The 17589-nt window shown below is 42.0% G+C and overlaps 1 protein-coding gene across 4 annotated transcripts in view; it reads right to left on the bottom strand.

Moving 5' to 3' along the window:
- Positions 1-17589, bottom strand: part of STIMATE (STIM activating enhancer) — a 61430-nt gene that overhangs the window by 5998 nt on the left and 37843 nt on the right. For 3 of the 4 annotated variants that reach the window (XR_013229067.1, XM_077325765.1, XM_077325768.1), the window contains exons 4-7: positions 17153-17274; positions 8763-8875; positions 3832-3909; positions 845-994 (exon numbers count right to left, since the gene is read on the bottom strand). Coding sequence is in view for 3 of the 4 variants with exons in the window: in XM_077325765.1 (XP_077181880.1) it covers positions 845-994; positions 3832-3909; positions 8763-8875; positions 17153-17274 (463 nt within the window). In the remaining variant the exon portion in view is untranslated. The remainder of the gene's footprint in view (positions 1-844; positions 995-3831; positions 3910-8762; positions 8876-17152; positions 17275-17589) is intronic. The other variant, XM_077325766.1, reaches the window with a different exon arrangement.

Below are 17589 nucleotides of genomic sequence, written 5' to 3'. Positions count from 1 at the left end.
GAAGGCAAACAATAAATGCTGGAAATGCCACGAAGAGCCATTATCACCAATGATGGAATTGTCAAAAAGCAAAACAATTTTGGAGGGGAATTCATGAGGAAATTTCAAAAATTTGGGGCAAAAAGATTAAATTTATACTGGAAGCCTATTGATTAGGCATTTAAGAGAATTCCTTAAAAAATGAGCTAGGAAAATCTGCATACCTCTCAGTTGCGGTGAGAATTATATGGGCAAAAAAATAGAAGTCAGAAGAAATACCTACAATTCATGAATGGCAATTTAAAGTTATGTAGCTAGCCAGTTTTGCAAAATTAACCATTAATTTAGAAAACAAATATACCTCAGACTTTGACGTAGAATGGAAGCAATGAAAAAATTATATTGAAAAAAAATTCAAAACAAAGATATGATTATAAATATTAATGATGGCTCTATATTTCATAGAATATTTGAGATATTTGAAATTGTGATACAACAAAAGTTTATATACAGGCAAAAAAGGTTAAGAATTTTTTTTCTTTGTAAGTAGAGTTGGAAATCTTTTTTAAATTACATGATACTTATTCTTCTTTTCTTTTTTTCCTCTTACTATTTTTCTCCTTATATGTATTTGTTGTTCTGTAATTTGTATGTAACTTTTTTTCTGTATTAAGTTTAAAAAAGAGAGAGAGGGACTCTCTCTCCATGATCTTAGCTCCTGAACAGGAATGTATGGGAGAAGATGATCCATCAGATACCCTGACCCCAACCCAAGTTTTGAAAACTTATTTAAGTTCTGGATGTGATGGTTGGGGGAGAAAATCAGATAAGCACATAAAGGACTTCAGATATTTACAAGACTTGCCTCTGACTCAGATTCCTCATGTGAGGCTGCTCTCCTGTACCGAACTTTGCTTCCATTCCTTGAATCTAACCCTCCTTCTTTCTCTTCAAGTTTAGCTTTCGTTTTCCCTTTCTTCATAAGGAAGTTATCAACTACCCAGAACATTAATGCCTGTTAGAAAAGAAAAGTTTGTATTAGTGGCATCTGTCATTCATTCTATGAGACAACACTAAAATTTAAAGGAAGCTTCACATTAATCTAGTAAAGCCTAAGAATTGGCATGAACTGAACCATGAAGCAAAATCTGACATGAATTTTATCCAGTTTGTGGTTTGCCAACTAAGGTTCATGATGGGTCTACTGTCATGAACTTCCACAAATTTTTAAAGCAGTTTGTGCTTAGAGAAGAAAACAGAGGTTCTAAGGGACTGTAAGTTGCTTTAAACCCGTTTTCTGTCCCCTGAGAAAGTCACAAAAACAGATAGGTTCTCCCTGCTGCACAGCTGTTTAGGGCTGTCTTAAGGGACAGCAGTTCAAAAAACAATCGAGCAGCAGAAATGTGCTCCCCACTGTTCAGCTGTTTTGGACTGTCTTGTGCACTCCTTCAAAACGTTAAAGGGATTGCAGAAGACAGCCTGAAACTGATGAGCTCCCCATCACTCAACTGTTTTTTGGGCTTTCTGCAAACACCATTTAAAGTGAGGGTGCTACAAACTGCAAACTTGGGTTTGTGCGGCTATGAACCATGCTTTATAATTAACTCCCCATTTGTGCCCAAACCTTCAGTTTGGGACCATACTTGTTAAAGGCTACACAAAATTATTTATATAACTCAGACAGCTGAACTTCAGTTACTGCATTATTCCTAAAGTCAAAATTTGGGGTGCTTAATGTAAGCAGAACAGCACAAGCAAACAAAGGACAAAGACTAATTAAGAAGAAGAGTTGGTTCTTATATGCCACTTTTCTCTACCCGAAGTAGGCTCAAAGCGGCTTACAGTCGCCTTCCCTTTCCTCTCCCCACAACAGACACCCTGTGAGGTGGGTGAGGCTGAGAGAGTCCTGATATCTTTGCTCGGTCAGAACAGTTTTATCAGTGCCGTGGCGAGCCCAAAATTGTCCAGCTGGTTGCATGTGGGGGAGTACAGAATTGAACCCAGCTTGCCAGTTTAGAAGTCCACAGTCCTAACCACTGCACCAAACTGGCTCTCAAGACAATTGCCCAAGACAAAAGACAAACCCAAACTAGCTCTCTTTAAGTTAGTAAAGAGCTCTCAAAATGACTTTTGAACCTAGTGTTATACGTTGGGGCATGCTCAGATTATGGCTGGGATTCTAATGGATTTTCTGCAGGCAGAAGCATCGCCTGCCCTGAGCATGGCTTCTTTATATCGCTCTCCTATTGCAGACCAAAATGCCTTCCAAAACAGCCGTATTCCCCCAGGTGTAGCATGTTACGGGGCATTTTGAGCTGCAGTAACAGGAGAAAAAATTATGCACTGTAGATAGAATCCCTTCTTCCTATTGCAGTACTCGAATTACCATATTGCTCTTTCATGTGTCTTGTTCAGCAACAGTTATAAATGCTGCAAAAGTTTTATGCACTGAACATATCAGAACACAGCCCGGGGCGCCGCGGACTAAATAAAGCCGTAAAGGCTTTGTGGGAGGAGTTAGGGCGGGCTCGGTCCGGGATGAGGAAGGGTGCCGATTGGCCCGGCCGATTCCCGCCCTGCTAACAAGGAAGCAATTGCGAGCCGCGCAGAGCGCAGCTCGCAGTTGCTCCTTTGCCGGCGGCCTGACGCGTCAGGCCGCTGCCCAAGGGAGCCCCCGGCAGTCGCACAGAGCGCAGCTGCCGGGGGCTCCCATGCCTAGCGCCCGCTGTATTTTAGGTACAGTGGGCTTGATTACTAGTATAGTATATAATATCCTAATCTAGTTAGAACATTTATCTACCTTGCTATTGAACAAATAACCACTATTATGCTCAGATTTTATTTAATACAGCACCAAAGTGGGTCCAGAAAATATGAAGAAAATTCCAGTTTTGGCTACCTGTGCATGTTGAAGGCCAACAGTCTCACAAGTGGCAGACTTCCTTCTAAACTTAACTCAAGATTTAATTATTAATTAAAATATTTACATCCCTTCTTTCCTCGTGGTTCAAGGTGGCTTGCAGTAACAGTTTAAAACATTTTCAATTTAATAGAAAAATAATTAACAAACCCCAATTTTTGCCACGTTAAAAGATGCCATCTAATTCAGACTCCTTCAAAAGCCTTGGCAAACAGGAAAACCTTGCAGCATCTCCTGAAGTTGTCCAAGGAAGGGGTTTTGCTCACCTCTTCAGAACTAGAACAACAATGGAAAAGGCCCAAGCTCTGCTTGATGCCAGATAGATCACGGATGGCTACCTCATGACTGTAGTTGGTGCACAGAGACATACAGAAGGAGACCATCCTTCAAATACATAGGTCTCCAGTCATGAAGGCTTTATATGAGAAGCAGCTTGATGTAGTGGTTAAGAGCAGTGGCCTCTAATCTGGAGAGCCAGGTTTGATTCCTTGCTCCTCCACATGCTGCCAGCTGGGTAACCTTGGGCCAGTCAGTTCTCCAATAACTGTTCTTATAAAGCAGTTCTGTCAGAACCCTCTCTCTGCCCTATCTACCTCACAGGGTATCTGTTATGCGGAGAGGAAGGGAAGGCAATTGTGAGCTTCTTTGAGACTCCTTCGGGTAGTATAAAGCAAGGTATAAATTTTTTCTTCATAATAAGCAATATCAAGATCTTGATTTAATTTTGACCTAGAAAACTTATGTTAATATTGTGTTTCAGTTCCACTTTAGTTTTTTGCCATTCAAATACTACTTGTCCATTCCTACTGAGTGTATTTGACTTACTCTGTGTAATCTGCCTTAAATCCCAGTGAAAAAGACAGACTATAAATAACAAAAAATTAATTAATAAAATAATAAACAGCCTGAATATTCAAAACATTTATACCAACATTTACAAAGAAGGGGACTATCAGCATGACAATAGCTAGCTCCAACTCAGGGTTCTCTATAGGATTCAACAAAGCTACCTGAAAAAGAAAAAGGAACACATTAAGATCATACAATGTCATATACTCATTCGTGTTTAATTTATTATGACCCACCAGAAACCACACTGGTTTAGTAACATTAAGAGGGTGTTCATGAAACCAAACAGTATTTTTCACATTAACATTGACTACATGCATTGTGATGCTCTGATGCTTCAAAAATATATCTCTATTTAACTAGGGATTGAACTAAATTGAACATTAAATATATCGTGAAAATGCCCCATTTCAAATCACAGTTATGAAACAGCACCAGACCCAATCAACGGATTGATCTTTAAATTGCACTTCTGGTTTTCAAAGTGTTGAATAGTGTAACCTCCTCTTTGAATATGATCATAAGGTAGACATCAACTATGTTGAAAATACAGTGGACTATGATCTGGAAGGCCCAGTTCCAATCCCTTCTCTGCCATGGAAATTTCCAAGGTGACCTCGGTCAAGTCAAATGCAGCCTAACCTTACTCAAAGTGTTGTTGAAAGGATAAAATGGAGAACACTGTAAGCCTATTTAAGTTCTCACTGAGGTATAAATAATTATAAAAACTTTGCTGATATCTTTCTTTGTAAGCTCTCCTCAATAAGGATGAGGTCAAAATATGAAAGTAGTAAAAGAGAGGTTGCTTACTTGCAACAGAAGGGAGGTCTCCAGGTGGGATGTGAATAAATACTTGAGGACCCGTTTGGTTTGATCTATGACATGTGGATTTGCAGCCAAATAGATTTAATTGTTCTGTATGGACCTTTAAACCTATTGGCATGGAATGCAAATGCAGGTAATAGTTCTTCTCTTGGCAGCATGCTAATGTGGCAGCAGCCTTTTTCCACTATAGAGACACTGATTAATCACCAAGAGGCCTTAACTAATTGTCTAATAGCCAGTTACTGGGCAATGCTTAGCTTTGGAGTGGCTGTTTCCCTAAGAAAGAATGAGAACATTGGGTACACTTCTGCTAGCTGACTCGCCTGCCTGTTGTTTTCCTCAGTCGGGAATCTGGGAGTGATCATTGACACCTCTTTAACAATGGAGGCTCAAGTCACCAGAGTAGCCTGCCTGGCATTTTTCCATCCATGCCAGATGAGGTTACAAGTGCCCTATAAATCCTCACCGTGTCTTGCTATGGTGATCCATACGACAGTCACCTCCAGGCTTAATTTCTGTAACTCTCTCTATACAGGACTTCCCTTGTCCTTGACCTAGAAATTACAGCTGGTTCAAAATACAGCTGCTAGGGTCTTCACAAGAACACCTTGAAGGGCCCATATCTAACCTGTGCTGAAGCAGCTGCACTGGTTGCCAGTTGTGTTCCAGATAGAGTTCAAGGTTTTGGTATTGACCTTCAAGGCCATCAATGGTCTGGGCCCCACATATCTGAGGGACTGCCTATTGTCTTATGCCTTCCACAGGGCCTTGTGCTCTGTGGGTACAAATCAGTTGGTGATTCCTGGGGCTTGTGGGAAGTGTGCTGGGCCTCAACCAAAAGGCCTTGGCCTGGTGAAATGAGCTCCTGGAAGAGCTGAGGGCCTTGTTGGAGCCCTCACAGTTCTACAGGGCTTGCAAGATGGAGATCTTCCACCAGGAATTTGGTTTAGGCCAAGGCAGATAAGATCAGGGGCCGCTCCTTGGAATAGCTTTAACAATAGGCTAATTCCCACTAATACCCTCCACCTAAGGCACATGTTGGATATGTGTATGTGTTGAGCTGTGGGAACTGGGGGGACTGTAAGGGTTGGGTTTGGAGGATGTTATTGTGGGGATTTTATCTTGTAACTTGTCATGAGCCAGCTAATGGTGAGAAATAAATCTAATAAATAATAATAGTAATGGGCTAACCCTTGATTACTGGCCAACAATAAGAAAAGCTGATTCCATTACTAGATTGGGGGTGGGAGGAGTTAAACCAAAATGGAGCCTGATGGTAGCATATGGTAAATGCAGGCAGCATAGCTAATGTTTTGGTAAATGCAGGCAAGCTGGACAATATAGCATCTAAGACTCTTTATCCCTATTGTGACATATCCAGACTTTTTCAAGTTCTCATCCCCATACCACTTGCTATCCCACAGAGGAGATAAGCACAAAGTGAATGAAATATTGGCGGGACTGAGAAAAGCATAGTTTTCTCTCTTTCTATATGTGTGGCTGTAAAAGGAAACAGTACAATGAAGCAAAGGAAAATGGAGAAAGGATATAGCTTCCACAGAATAGGTTCAATATTAAGCTGACTCAGATGAGAAGCAACGGCATCTAATGGAGTATCTATTGAAGCCTTAGTTAAAGGAACAGAAGCAACTGGAATTCCAGAATGGTAAAATTACAGACATGCAGACTGGAATTAATTATGGACTTACATGTCCGTAGTGGACTGTCCTGCATAGTTAGAATTCACTTGTTGCTCCAAGGGATGCTGTAAAAGACCCTATCTACTTTTGGGATATCGTTACAATTTAAGTTGACAAGGTTTTTAGTGTAAAGCATTTCCTTTGGCATTCTTTCCCTACTATTTTTTAAGAAGTACAACCATTATCAATCTAGGCATTAAGTCAGGATTGCCTGTTGCTAAAGATGCTTTAATACGGGGGTCATCAACCCCCGGTCTGCAGCCTGGTAACGGGCCATAAAGGCCTCGGTACCCGGCCACCGGCAGCTGCGCCTGCCTCCCCCCCCCCCGCAGCAAGAAGCTCGCCAGGTCACGAATGAAGTGGCCGCCAAAGCAGCCGCTCCGCTCGCGGCCCGGCTAGCTTCTCGATGCAAGAGGGGAGGGGAAGAGGCAGGCGTGGCCACCAGCACACCAGCGGATGCAAACATGCACGCGCTAAGCTGCTATGCATGTGCGCTTGCGCCGTTTGCGCCCCCTGCTGGCGCAAACACACATGAGTGGCTAATGCACGTGTGTGTGCATGCAGCTGCCGTGCGTGTGCAGTGCTCGGGCCGCCGGCTGTCCGCCACCCCCGAAGGTGGTCCTCAAACACAGAAAGGTTGGGGACCGCTGCTTGAATAGACTGCAGTAATGCCTTACAGAGTTCATATTTTCATTAGTAACAGAATATTAAATTATAACAGAATTATAACAGAATATTAAAGAGCCTCTTGTGGCGCAGAGTGGTAAGGCAGCGATATGCTGTCTGAATCTGTCTGCCCATGAGGTTGGGAGTTCAATCCCAGCAGCCGGCTCAAGGTTGACTCAGCCTTCCATCCTTCCGAGGTCGGTAAAATGAGTACCCAGCTTGCTGGGGGGTAAACGGTAATGACTGGGGAAGGCACTGGCAAACCACCCCGTATTGAGTCTGCCAAGAAAACGCTAGAGGGCGTCACCCCAAGGGTCAGACATGACTCGGTGCTTGCACAGGGGATACCTTTACCTTATGAGCCTCTTGTGGCGCAGAGTGGTAAGGCAGCTGTCTGAAAGCTTTGCCCATGAGGCTGGGAGTTCGATCCCAGCAGCCGGCTCCAGGTTGACTCAGCCTTCCATCCTTCCGAGGTCGGTAAAATGAGGACCCAGCTTGCTGGGGGGTAAACGGTAATGACTGGGGAAGGCACTGGCAAACCACCCCGTATTGAGTCTGCCATGAAAACGCTGGAGGGCGTCACCCCAAGGGTCAGACATGACTCGGTGCTTGCACAGGGGATACCTTTACCTTTACCTTTTATTAAATTATAGCTTGGGTATCTTACAAAGTTCTCAGTCCCTAGCTGCATATTTCTATCATCTAACCATCCCGCAAGAGTGTAGAGCTTTTACACTAGCTAGAACTAATGTTCTACCTTCTGCTGTGCTATATGGGAGATTTCAACAGATTCCATTCCAGCGGGGCTTTGCCTCTGTGTACAATGCTGTATAGAATCAACTACACATGTTTTTTTTTTCCATTGTCCATTTTATTTTGGGATCCAAGCTAAATTTCTTAACTCGATGCTTTGTAAAAGAGAACTGCATTCGGATTAACGTAAGATTCAGTTTCTTTTGACATCCCAGAACCCTGATACAATTGAACCAGTTGCAAAGTTTTTATATCTCACCATGAGAGATTGTGAATGTATTTTGGCCCACTCTAAAGCATGATAACTGCCCCTGTTTATTCTGTATTGCAGTGGATCTTTCTGCACTTGTCTTCTTTATATTGTGTTTTTAAAAATATGCTATTAAAGGCTTTGTTGTTGCTGCTTGAAGGACTAAAATGAAGACTTTGCCATAGGACTGCAAATTACCTTATGGCAACCATTTAGAATGTATAGATTTTAACATGAAAATGCTTGACATCCCCAAATGAAGACACATTAAAATTAACAGACTTCAACCATTAAAAGCAAACACCAAAGCAACACCTAAGATCAAAGTTTATTAGAAGCAGGCAAAAGTTTCTAAAATGTGGATATCAGAAGAAATGTTTAGCTGAGGAACTCCACAAGGACTTCTCTCAAAAATAAATATAAGTTTTTATACTGGGGTTATACTGGGATAAATTGAAGCAGGTGAATATTCTGTTTTTAGAAAAGTATAAATATGATATGCTGCTGCAAATATCACTGCTCTAATCGGATCTTAAAAACGAACAAAAATACTGGCATTCAAAGTCTGACATTTACTGTAACACAAACAGTTTATTAGAGATGATTCTGTGGGTCAAAAGGAAGTAAAAGTGTGCAGTTAATCAAGCCCTGATAATGCAAAAGCATTTGACAGATGACAGTTAGGGAAGGCTTAGCTATCATGACATTATTCTCCAACGCTGACAATCTTACTAAAGTCAAGCACTGTCTGCTTACTGGCATACATAGCAACATATTTACAATTTCCCCATAATTGAAAACATGTGTTGAGGACTCTAACCTCTTTCCACTGAGGTATTAGGAGGACTATAATGATGATTGTTTTCTCAAACATCATGATCACTATATACAATGCACACTGGCCCACCCAAGCACTGCACTGCAGCGGGTCACCTATAAAAGAAGACACAAATCGTTAGAACAGACATTTGGGAGGCAAGACACCACTACACTGAAAAAAACACCATTGAGCATAACAAAAAAGACTTGATCAAAAGGCAGGATTTATGCCTCTTCAGTCTTAAGCAATCTATACTCCAGCATGACAGCTATGACCATCTGAGCAGAGACTTCTGCAGGGACCATCCAGCAAATGGGCAAAATTGATCACCACCCATACTCATGTATTCTATATTGTGATGCCTATTTTATGGAATGGCCTGCCTGACGAGGTCAAGAAAGCCCCCACTTTCCTGGCTTTCTATAAAGTATGTCACATTGAATTATCCAGGTGGGCTTGTTTATACAGATCAATACACAGGTTTATACAGAGCCATCTTAGTGCAATGGTTAAGTGGCAGCCTCTAATCTGGAGAGCTAGGTTGGATTTCCCACTCCTCCTTATGCAGCCAGCTGGGTGACCTTGGCTAGTCAATCCTGTCAGAGCTCTTTCACCCCCACTTACCTCACAGGGTGTCTGTTGTGGGGAGAGGAAGGGAAGGCGATGGTAGGCCACTTTGAGACTCCTTCTGATAGTGAAAAGCAGGGTGTAAAAACCAACTCTTCTTTTAAAATGGCTATACTACAATAAAATGCTGTAGAAAAAAAATTGGTAAAAGGATAGGGACCATGTATATTACCTACTACAGGGATAAGTAGTGTACAGACTGTCTTGCTCACAGTATGATCCCATAGACTCTGCATCTGTAGGAGCTATATCAATTACTTGTAGGGTATGACAAGATCAGATGTCTTAAGTAGGGCTTACTACAAATTCTTCATAAAAATCATGGATGGGACTCCAGGTCATATGATTTGACTTTCGCATTCCACAACTTTTGCCTTTCCAGAAGGATCCACCAAACCATTCACTGTCTATAGGATATCACTCTGTTAAAAGAAGAAGATTTGTTTTTTATAGCCCACATTTCACTAATTGAAAGAGTCTCAGAGGCTTACAATCACTTTCTCTCCCTCTCCCCACAACAGACACCCTGTGAGGTAAGTGGTGCTGAGAGAGCTCTGACAAGACTGCTCTGTGAGAACAGCTCTATCAGGCCTGTGACTAGCCCAAGGTCACCCAGCTGGCTGCATGTGGAGGAGTAGGGAATCAAACCCAGTTTGCTAGATTACAAGCCGCACAAATATTTGCATGCCCCCTTTTATCAGAAAGATCAGAATAAGGCTTCCAAGGACTTATTTCATTTAAAAAAACAACTGAATCTATGATACATGTAACTCTCATGGTATTTTAATTAGCACACCTTCAGGACTAGGCTGTGCCTTACTGAAACCCTTTATATGCTGGTAACTTGCAGTACATTATGTAAACTCATCTACAGTCTCATACAATTTTACTTGGGAGAAAGCCCCACTGAACCCATTTACATAGGATCATAATGCACGGGTTACTTAAGAAAATTAAGCTGATGTTGGCGTATAGGATAATTAATTTTGTCTACTACTAAATTTGCTCTAGGTGCTAACAAATTGTTTCACTCACTTGACTATCTCCCTAGATACAGAAGGTAAGTTAAAAGGCCTGTAATTTCCTTGAGGATAAGCACTGTATTTGCTCTTCTCTAGAATTCTAGCACAATACCAATTACTAAGATATATCAGCTACACTTCAATTATCATATTTATATTGCTATTTTAAATTATTTGGCTGAAGTAATTGCAAGATTTATATGAATGTGTTAATGAACAAATGAAATAGGCTATAATTCTAGATAAGGAATTATGATCCCTAAAATTTGTCAGAAAAGTATATACTAAAATATAGGGCAAGTGAAAGTTATTTCTTATACACACATACTGAATGAAAAATGAAGCACTAGCACCAAGACAAGTTTTCTAAAAACCTGCAACACAATGCGATTTGCTCTATGGCCTTCAACATGCAGTGTCAGCGCATCTAGAATGCTGCTATTCTTTTTATATTTCACTGCCTTCTTTCAAGTTAATTTTATGGTATCTTCAAATACAGAGTAACAGCTGAGACTGGGAACTGTGCAATGGAAAGTCAAATACCTTTAAACAGCTGTAATGCAGAATGGACCTTGGGCATTTCCTTTTCTGGCAAGGCTTTGAAAGATATACACCAGATATTTTATTTGATAGACTTAATGTTTATATTTTTTACATTGATGCTAGAACACTTCACCACTCAACAATTTGAAGACTGGGAGTTCCCTATAAAAGCACTTTTAATTAAATCTGTAACTTTCACCTCTCCTAAGTCCTGGAATAAGAGTTAATTATAAGACATTAAAATCATTTCAGGATTTTATTCCAAACTCCCTCTCAGTCTAGATTTTGAACTGTTAAACTACTTCTGATATATTATGATCTCCCAGTCTAGATTTTGAACTGGTATATTACCTATGTTTGTTCAGTATGCATTTATTATATTATATGTATTATTATATTATATATTATGTCTGCTACATGTTCATGTTTTTCACTATTTGTAAATGTACCACTGCCATAATAAATTCAATATTTAGCTCAAATATTGGGAAATTTTAATATGTAAAATTAAAGTCACTGTACGTGGCTTTCACTTCCTCCTTAAAATCAAATTATTCTATTACTGTTCCTTAAATTAAAATGATTACAAAGCAGACAGATTACAAAACTGACAGATCCTGCAAGCATGCAAGTAGTATAGTGCAACTGGATTTATTTTCTAGTAAATAAGAATTAGGCCATTAAACTGACTTTAAAAGTATCTATACTATAATACACAGCTAGCTACTGAATTATGGAGCCTCTTACTACTGAATATGCTACAAACAAAATATTGCATGATATCTTCAGAAGTAGGGATGAGCATGAACCAGTTCATGAGTCAAAATTTGGTCTGGTTTGTAGCCTCCAAACATTTAAAAGGATTCTGTCCATTTCGGCTATTCAGGCCATTTAAACCTAACAGCTGAACAGGGTGAGTCTGTCTGCCAACTGTTAGGTTTAAATGGCTGCAAGCCATTTAACCCATCCATTTTGTTCTCCCCTGCTTTCAAGCAAAGGGAAGTGAGACAGATCAGTGAAATGGCTCACAACCATTTTAGCCTAAAAGCTGACAGGTACACTCTGCATCTGCCCATGAGCTGTTAGGTTTAAATGGTTGTGAACCATTTCACCAGTTAATTACAACCTTACCTGACACATACTTCCAAGTGGGAGAAAGTGAAATGGATCAGGGAAATGGCTTTCAGCTATTTCAGCCTAACAGCTGAGAGGTACATGTAAAGCTACAAGAGTTCTCCATAGAAGTTATATACAAACAAGAAATTATTCAGTGACAGATACATCCTTTGTTTTGTGTGGGAGACAAAGAAAAATTTTAGCTAATTGGAAATTTAAAAAATCCATTTCATTTTTCAAAGAAAACTCCCATGAAGGTTCATTATATAAAAAAAAAAAAACTCCCATGAAGGTTCCCCATCTTTAAATGTCCCGCGGCGCCGCGGGCGCCGTGTACTAAATAAAAGAGTAAGGGGTGGTGGGGAGGAGTTAGGGCGGGATCGGTCCAGGATAAAAACTTGGAGGGGTCCAATCAGGAGCCGCGAAGCAGCTCCTGATTGGGCCCCTCCGAGTGCCACTCGAGGACCAAGTGGCCAATTGGGAGGCGCGCGTAGCGAGCCTCCCTATTGGCCACTTGGCCCGCCCTGGACTCGCCGCCCACATCCACCATTTCCCCACTTGCCGCCGAGCTGGACGCATCTCCAGCAGGAGCTGCGCCTCCTCCTGTCGCCAGCGGGCCGCCTACGGACACCAGCAGCCCGCCTTGCCGCTGTCCCAACTGGCTTCTTCTCACCGCCGACACACTCGCCCACCGCCCACCCGCCGCCGCTTTCACCTGTCCCCCTGGCCCAGTGCCAGCCGCGCGACCGCCAGAGCCGCGAAGCGCTTCCCAACGCCTCAGCCCGCCGCACAAGCCACCGCTGCCCGAGGCCCAGGAGCCGCCCGCCAGCCTTGCTCCCGTCTCCAGGGCGGGAATCGCGCCCAGAAGCCGTCGCCGCCGCACGAGGCCTGGGAGCCGCCCGGCAGCCTCGCTCTCGTCGCCAGGCCGGAAATCGCGTCCACAAGCCACCGCCCCAGCCCCAGGAGCCGCCCAGCAGCCTCGCTCCCTTCGACAGGCTGGGAATCGGCCCCAAAAGCCGCCGCCGCTGCCGCCACCCGAGGCCTGGGAGACGCCCGCCAGCTTCGCTCCCTTCACCAGCCCAGCCATCGCCCCAGAAGCCGCCGCAGCCGCCGGAGGCCCAGGAGCCGCCCCGCTGCCGCGCCCAGAACAACAACCAGCGCCACGCCCTGCAACGACTCTTCACCGACCTGCAGCAGCCCCAGCTCGACGCAAGCCGCCCGGTGAGTGTGCTCGGGCCAGCAGCGCGGCTGCCAGGGCCTCCCTGCGGCAATAGGCTAGCGCCCATTGTATTTAGACATACAATGGGCTTTTTTACTAGTAAACTATATAAAAAAGTGAACTCTTGAATTTTTATCTTGATCTTAGATATATACAATGTAATCAACTCAACAGAAATTTGCCAGTGGAGAAAATAAATCTGATTATTAGGCACACTATTTTAAGATGTACATTTTGCATCTGAGCCTCTGGGGAGTGCGGTATATAAGTATGATAAATAAATAAATAAATAAAAAATCTTAGAAGATGTATTGCCTCCTTTGACTGAGAGAAGGAACTTTGTCACTTTTAGGATGGCAACTATTTCAGTAAATTCTTTCATCAAATTAGGTAACATATCTTTAAAAAACAGCTGTGCTGTTAAGGGCCCCCTGTCCCCTGCCTTATGGGTGCTTTCCGCCATTTTGAAGACCCATCGTCAGGCTCTTTGCCAACCTGGAGACCAGAGAGGATTTCCTCATGAGTATAATTTGTGGGAAGGCAAAGCAGCGATTAGCTTTGTAATATGAACATTTGCATAAGAACATGCTCCTTTCCTTAATTACAAATACATGCAATGTATAGAGTTATTAAAAAACAGCTACTGCACTGCTTACTTACAGGTCACAGTTTTCATATACAGTACAGTCTATTACTAAATTCCCCCTTTCCTCCTTCCTTCCCTACAGTGTATCATTACACCATTTAATGCAAACTAATTGGTATGAATTTTCATTGGCAAATGAGCTTCAATCCCCAGTTTCCAACTTTGGTTAGAAGCTCACAGGTTAACATCAGTACAGGTGCTAGACTAAGAGAAGAGAGGAAGAAGAAGCATCTTGCTTAGTTAAGAGAGCAGTTGTGTTAGAATGATCGGGTTAAAAATTTCCTGGGTCTTATCTCTTTACATATTTGATTATGCTTTATTATGTTATTTTGTTTTTTATAGCATGTCCATGTATATAGCATGTATATGGTAGTATACCTCTGCTACCACTATCCCATCTGCCATTTGACCTGGAGCTCCATGTATGATAAATGCTCCTTGAGACACTACGAGATTAAATTCATATAAAAAGACAAGCTTCTAATACAAAATGTATTTCTGTAGGGCATCAAACAATGAATTAGTAAGCATCAAATAATGAGTCTGAGAAAGTAGATGAGCTCAAAGGAGATGAACAATTACATTTCCCTCTGAGAATACAAAAATGGTTAGCTTGTATTTCACAGAGGAATAAAAGCTCTGTCTTGCTTTTCTACTCATATGTTTAGAGGAAAATGTTCTCTTGACTGTGGGTTCATAAGCCTTTCAAATGACAGAAGTTATAACTGTTTCTGTCTTAGAACTCTTCCCTTTATCTGGATATTTCTCTTCTAACAGTTATTCCTTCTCACTACCACACCCACTAGTCAAATGGAGAGAGAAGAAATAGGCTCACAACCATTTGTGCTGCAGTAGCTTACTCTCATCTGGCTTGCCATCGCCCTAAAAGGGAAGGGTAGGGTGACACTTGTTCAGATGCAATTGTATATATTGTGGTCTCTGGAGTATGCTCAAGCAATGAAACATGGTTTTTAGGCTTTTTATTGGTGGCCACATACCTAAGATGAGGCACAAGAAAACCCATCCAAGATTCTCTTCCAGTTTCACGATAATATTATCAGGTGGATTGCTACATTGGTTTGTAGTAGTAGGACAAAATCTGAACAAAATTTGAATCTAGTAGACCTAAACACTAACAACATTTTCCAGGGCATGAGCTTTTGTGAGTCAAAACCCACTTCAACCTGGAATTTTTTTGTTGGTCTTTTAAGTTACTACTGGACTCCAATTTTGTTCTTCCGTTGCCATGCTTTCTGGCTTCACCTGCTGCAGGTTACCCATATTTTTGGGTAGAGAATGGTACTCTACTTCAGCAGTAAATTGTTTTTAACCTTATTTCATCACATTGTTAAAATTAGCAGCATTCAGGACCATCTACATAGGTAAGAAAAACAACATTCTTTGAATCATTAGGGCTGCCTAATGCTTATTTGTTCTAGTTTTCTCTCCCTGTTTCTTCCCCTTAGTGTTGCACAGCAAAACATGAATGCCCAGGAAGAAAAATGTGATGACCTTCCTCCCACTGGCTGGAATAGTCAACCGTTGAGAGGGAATGTCCATACTAACATGCCAAGAATAGTTCTTCAAAATGAAATGCTACACTAAGCACATAGTTTAAAAGATATAGCTTTTATGGTGAATCTTCAATTAGTATTTGAGGAGGTAAAATTTTCAGATCAAAGATGTCACCTAGTATATATTTGATTTGTGCCAGAGCACAGGTAGCTAAAGCTACAAGCAATTTGCCAGTGTTTAGAAATCTTTTGAGAAGAATTAGCCTCTAATAATATATGAAAAGCAGATTTGCTGCAACATAAAGCAGTTTTTCTCTCCAACATTATACACACTGGCTTGGATCCAGTGGTAAATCGCCACTGATAGTAATGTGATTTCTCCTGCATCATTCCAAAATAATGCTCCTGGGGGTTGAGGCGGAGAGGCTCCTATAGACAGCATGGAGGGAGGGAAGCAACAAGCATTTCCCATGAGCTTCAGCCCTCAATTATCCAGTGTGGAAATTTCACAGAAACTAAGTCAGTTTACCATAGCAAGATGGCTTTGGGCTTGTATTTCTTGAACAACAGCATCTCCATGCCACCTTGTATGTGGCTTCTGAAAAATATGACATTTTCAAAAGCTATCTGTGACAGAATCTTTTGGGAGAGGGTTTCCTGTCACTTTTACAGGGGGAAAATCTCACTGTGAATGCCTATATTGGTGCTTTGGATTTCAGGCAAAAAAAAAAGAAAAGAAAAAGAAAAAAAGTATAGCTAAATCTCACAGAATCTAAATTGAATTCTTTCCTGATTATCTCAAAAACATTGTGGCCACTGCCATTTCTGGACACTGGCAAGATATTCACATAGCAGCCCAACAGAAAAAGGGAAGAAATACTCCATGCTTGGCCTGTCTGGTCCCCGAGTTCTCAAAATCTATTATCTGTCCCCACATTGAAAAGAAAGACGGGTTTGGATCAGATATCTGTTTCCATTCTGCAAAGGAGGAGCACAAGCTTTATGATTTTCTCCCCTTCCCTTCTGGGTTGAGAAATAACCGAGGCTCTGACCAGGCTATGGTGGTATCAGGATGTTTTGGGAAGGATCAGTTAGGAACACAGATTTATACAACCCTAAAATATTTCTTCCCAAGAATAGTGGTGAGGACAGAGAGGGCCTTTGAACCTCACTCCCTCTCAAGCCAGATTCAGAAATAAATAACAACTCTTAAGGGCCTTTAATCACCAGATGGGGTAAAAGTGTCTGGGTGAGGCTGGACATTCACCCAAATCAGACAGTTGCATAGGTGTTGTTGTAGAGCAGGGGTAGTCAAACTACGGCCCTCCAGATGTCCATGGACTACAATTCCCAGGAGCCCCTGCCAGCATTTGCTGGCAGGGGCTCCTGGGAATTGTAGTCCATGGACATCTGGAGGGCCGCAGTTTGACTACCCCTGTTGTAGAGCTTGCCCCCTATCCTTGGCCAACTGAAGCATTGATTTTAATTGAGAAACACTGCAGTATAGATTTTTGGGAATTTCATTCCACCTCACAAAATCAAGCACTGGTAATTGGTGATCAAGGACCTTCTCTAGGAAAAAACAACAACATGCTGCCGGATTTATCATCATTGACATATAAATCACACAGAAATCCAACTCTGTCCAAAATATTTTGGAATCAATCTGCCTCAAAAAGTATTTTAAGGATTAAAGTCTTTACCGTATTCTCCAAAGCGAAGAGATTCCCATTGCCGCCATTCGACAATGCTGCTTATTGCCCGCACACCAGCATAAATTAGCAGCATTCCTAAGGTGGCATCTAACAGAAAGTTGATGAGGTACCTACAATGGTGAGAAACACACATGAGAGACCAAATTTGGGCATGTCTACTGCAAATATATTATTGAGAAGAAGAGCTGGGTTTTTATACCCTGCTTCTCACTAACGGAAGGACTCCCAAAGTGACTTACACACACCTTCCCCTTCCACTCCCCACAACAGACATCCTGTGAGGAAGTTGGAGTCGAGGCAGCTCTAAGAGAACTGTTCTGCACAAACAGCTCCAAGAGAGAAGTGGGGAATCAAACGTAATTCTCCAGATTAGATCCACTGCTCTTAAATACCACACCATGCTGGCTCCCCCCGCCCCCCCCAAC

Source organism: Paroedura picta, chromosome 3 (assembly GCF_049243985.1).
Source record: "Paroedura picta isolate Pp20150507F chromosome 3, Ppicta_v3.0, whole genome shotgun sequence".
NCBI classification, from domain to species: domain Eukaryota; kingdom Metazoa; phylum Chordata; class Lepidosauria; order Squamata; family Gekkonidae; genus Paroedura; species Paroedura picta.
Note: the sequence above shows the minus strand (reverse complement) of the source record. Positions and strands in the feature narration are given on the sequence as shown.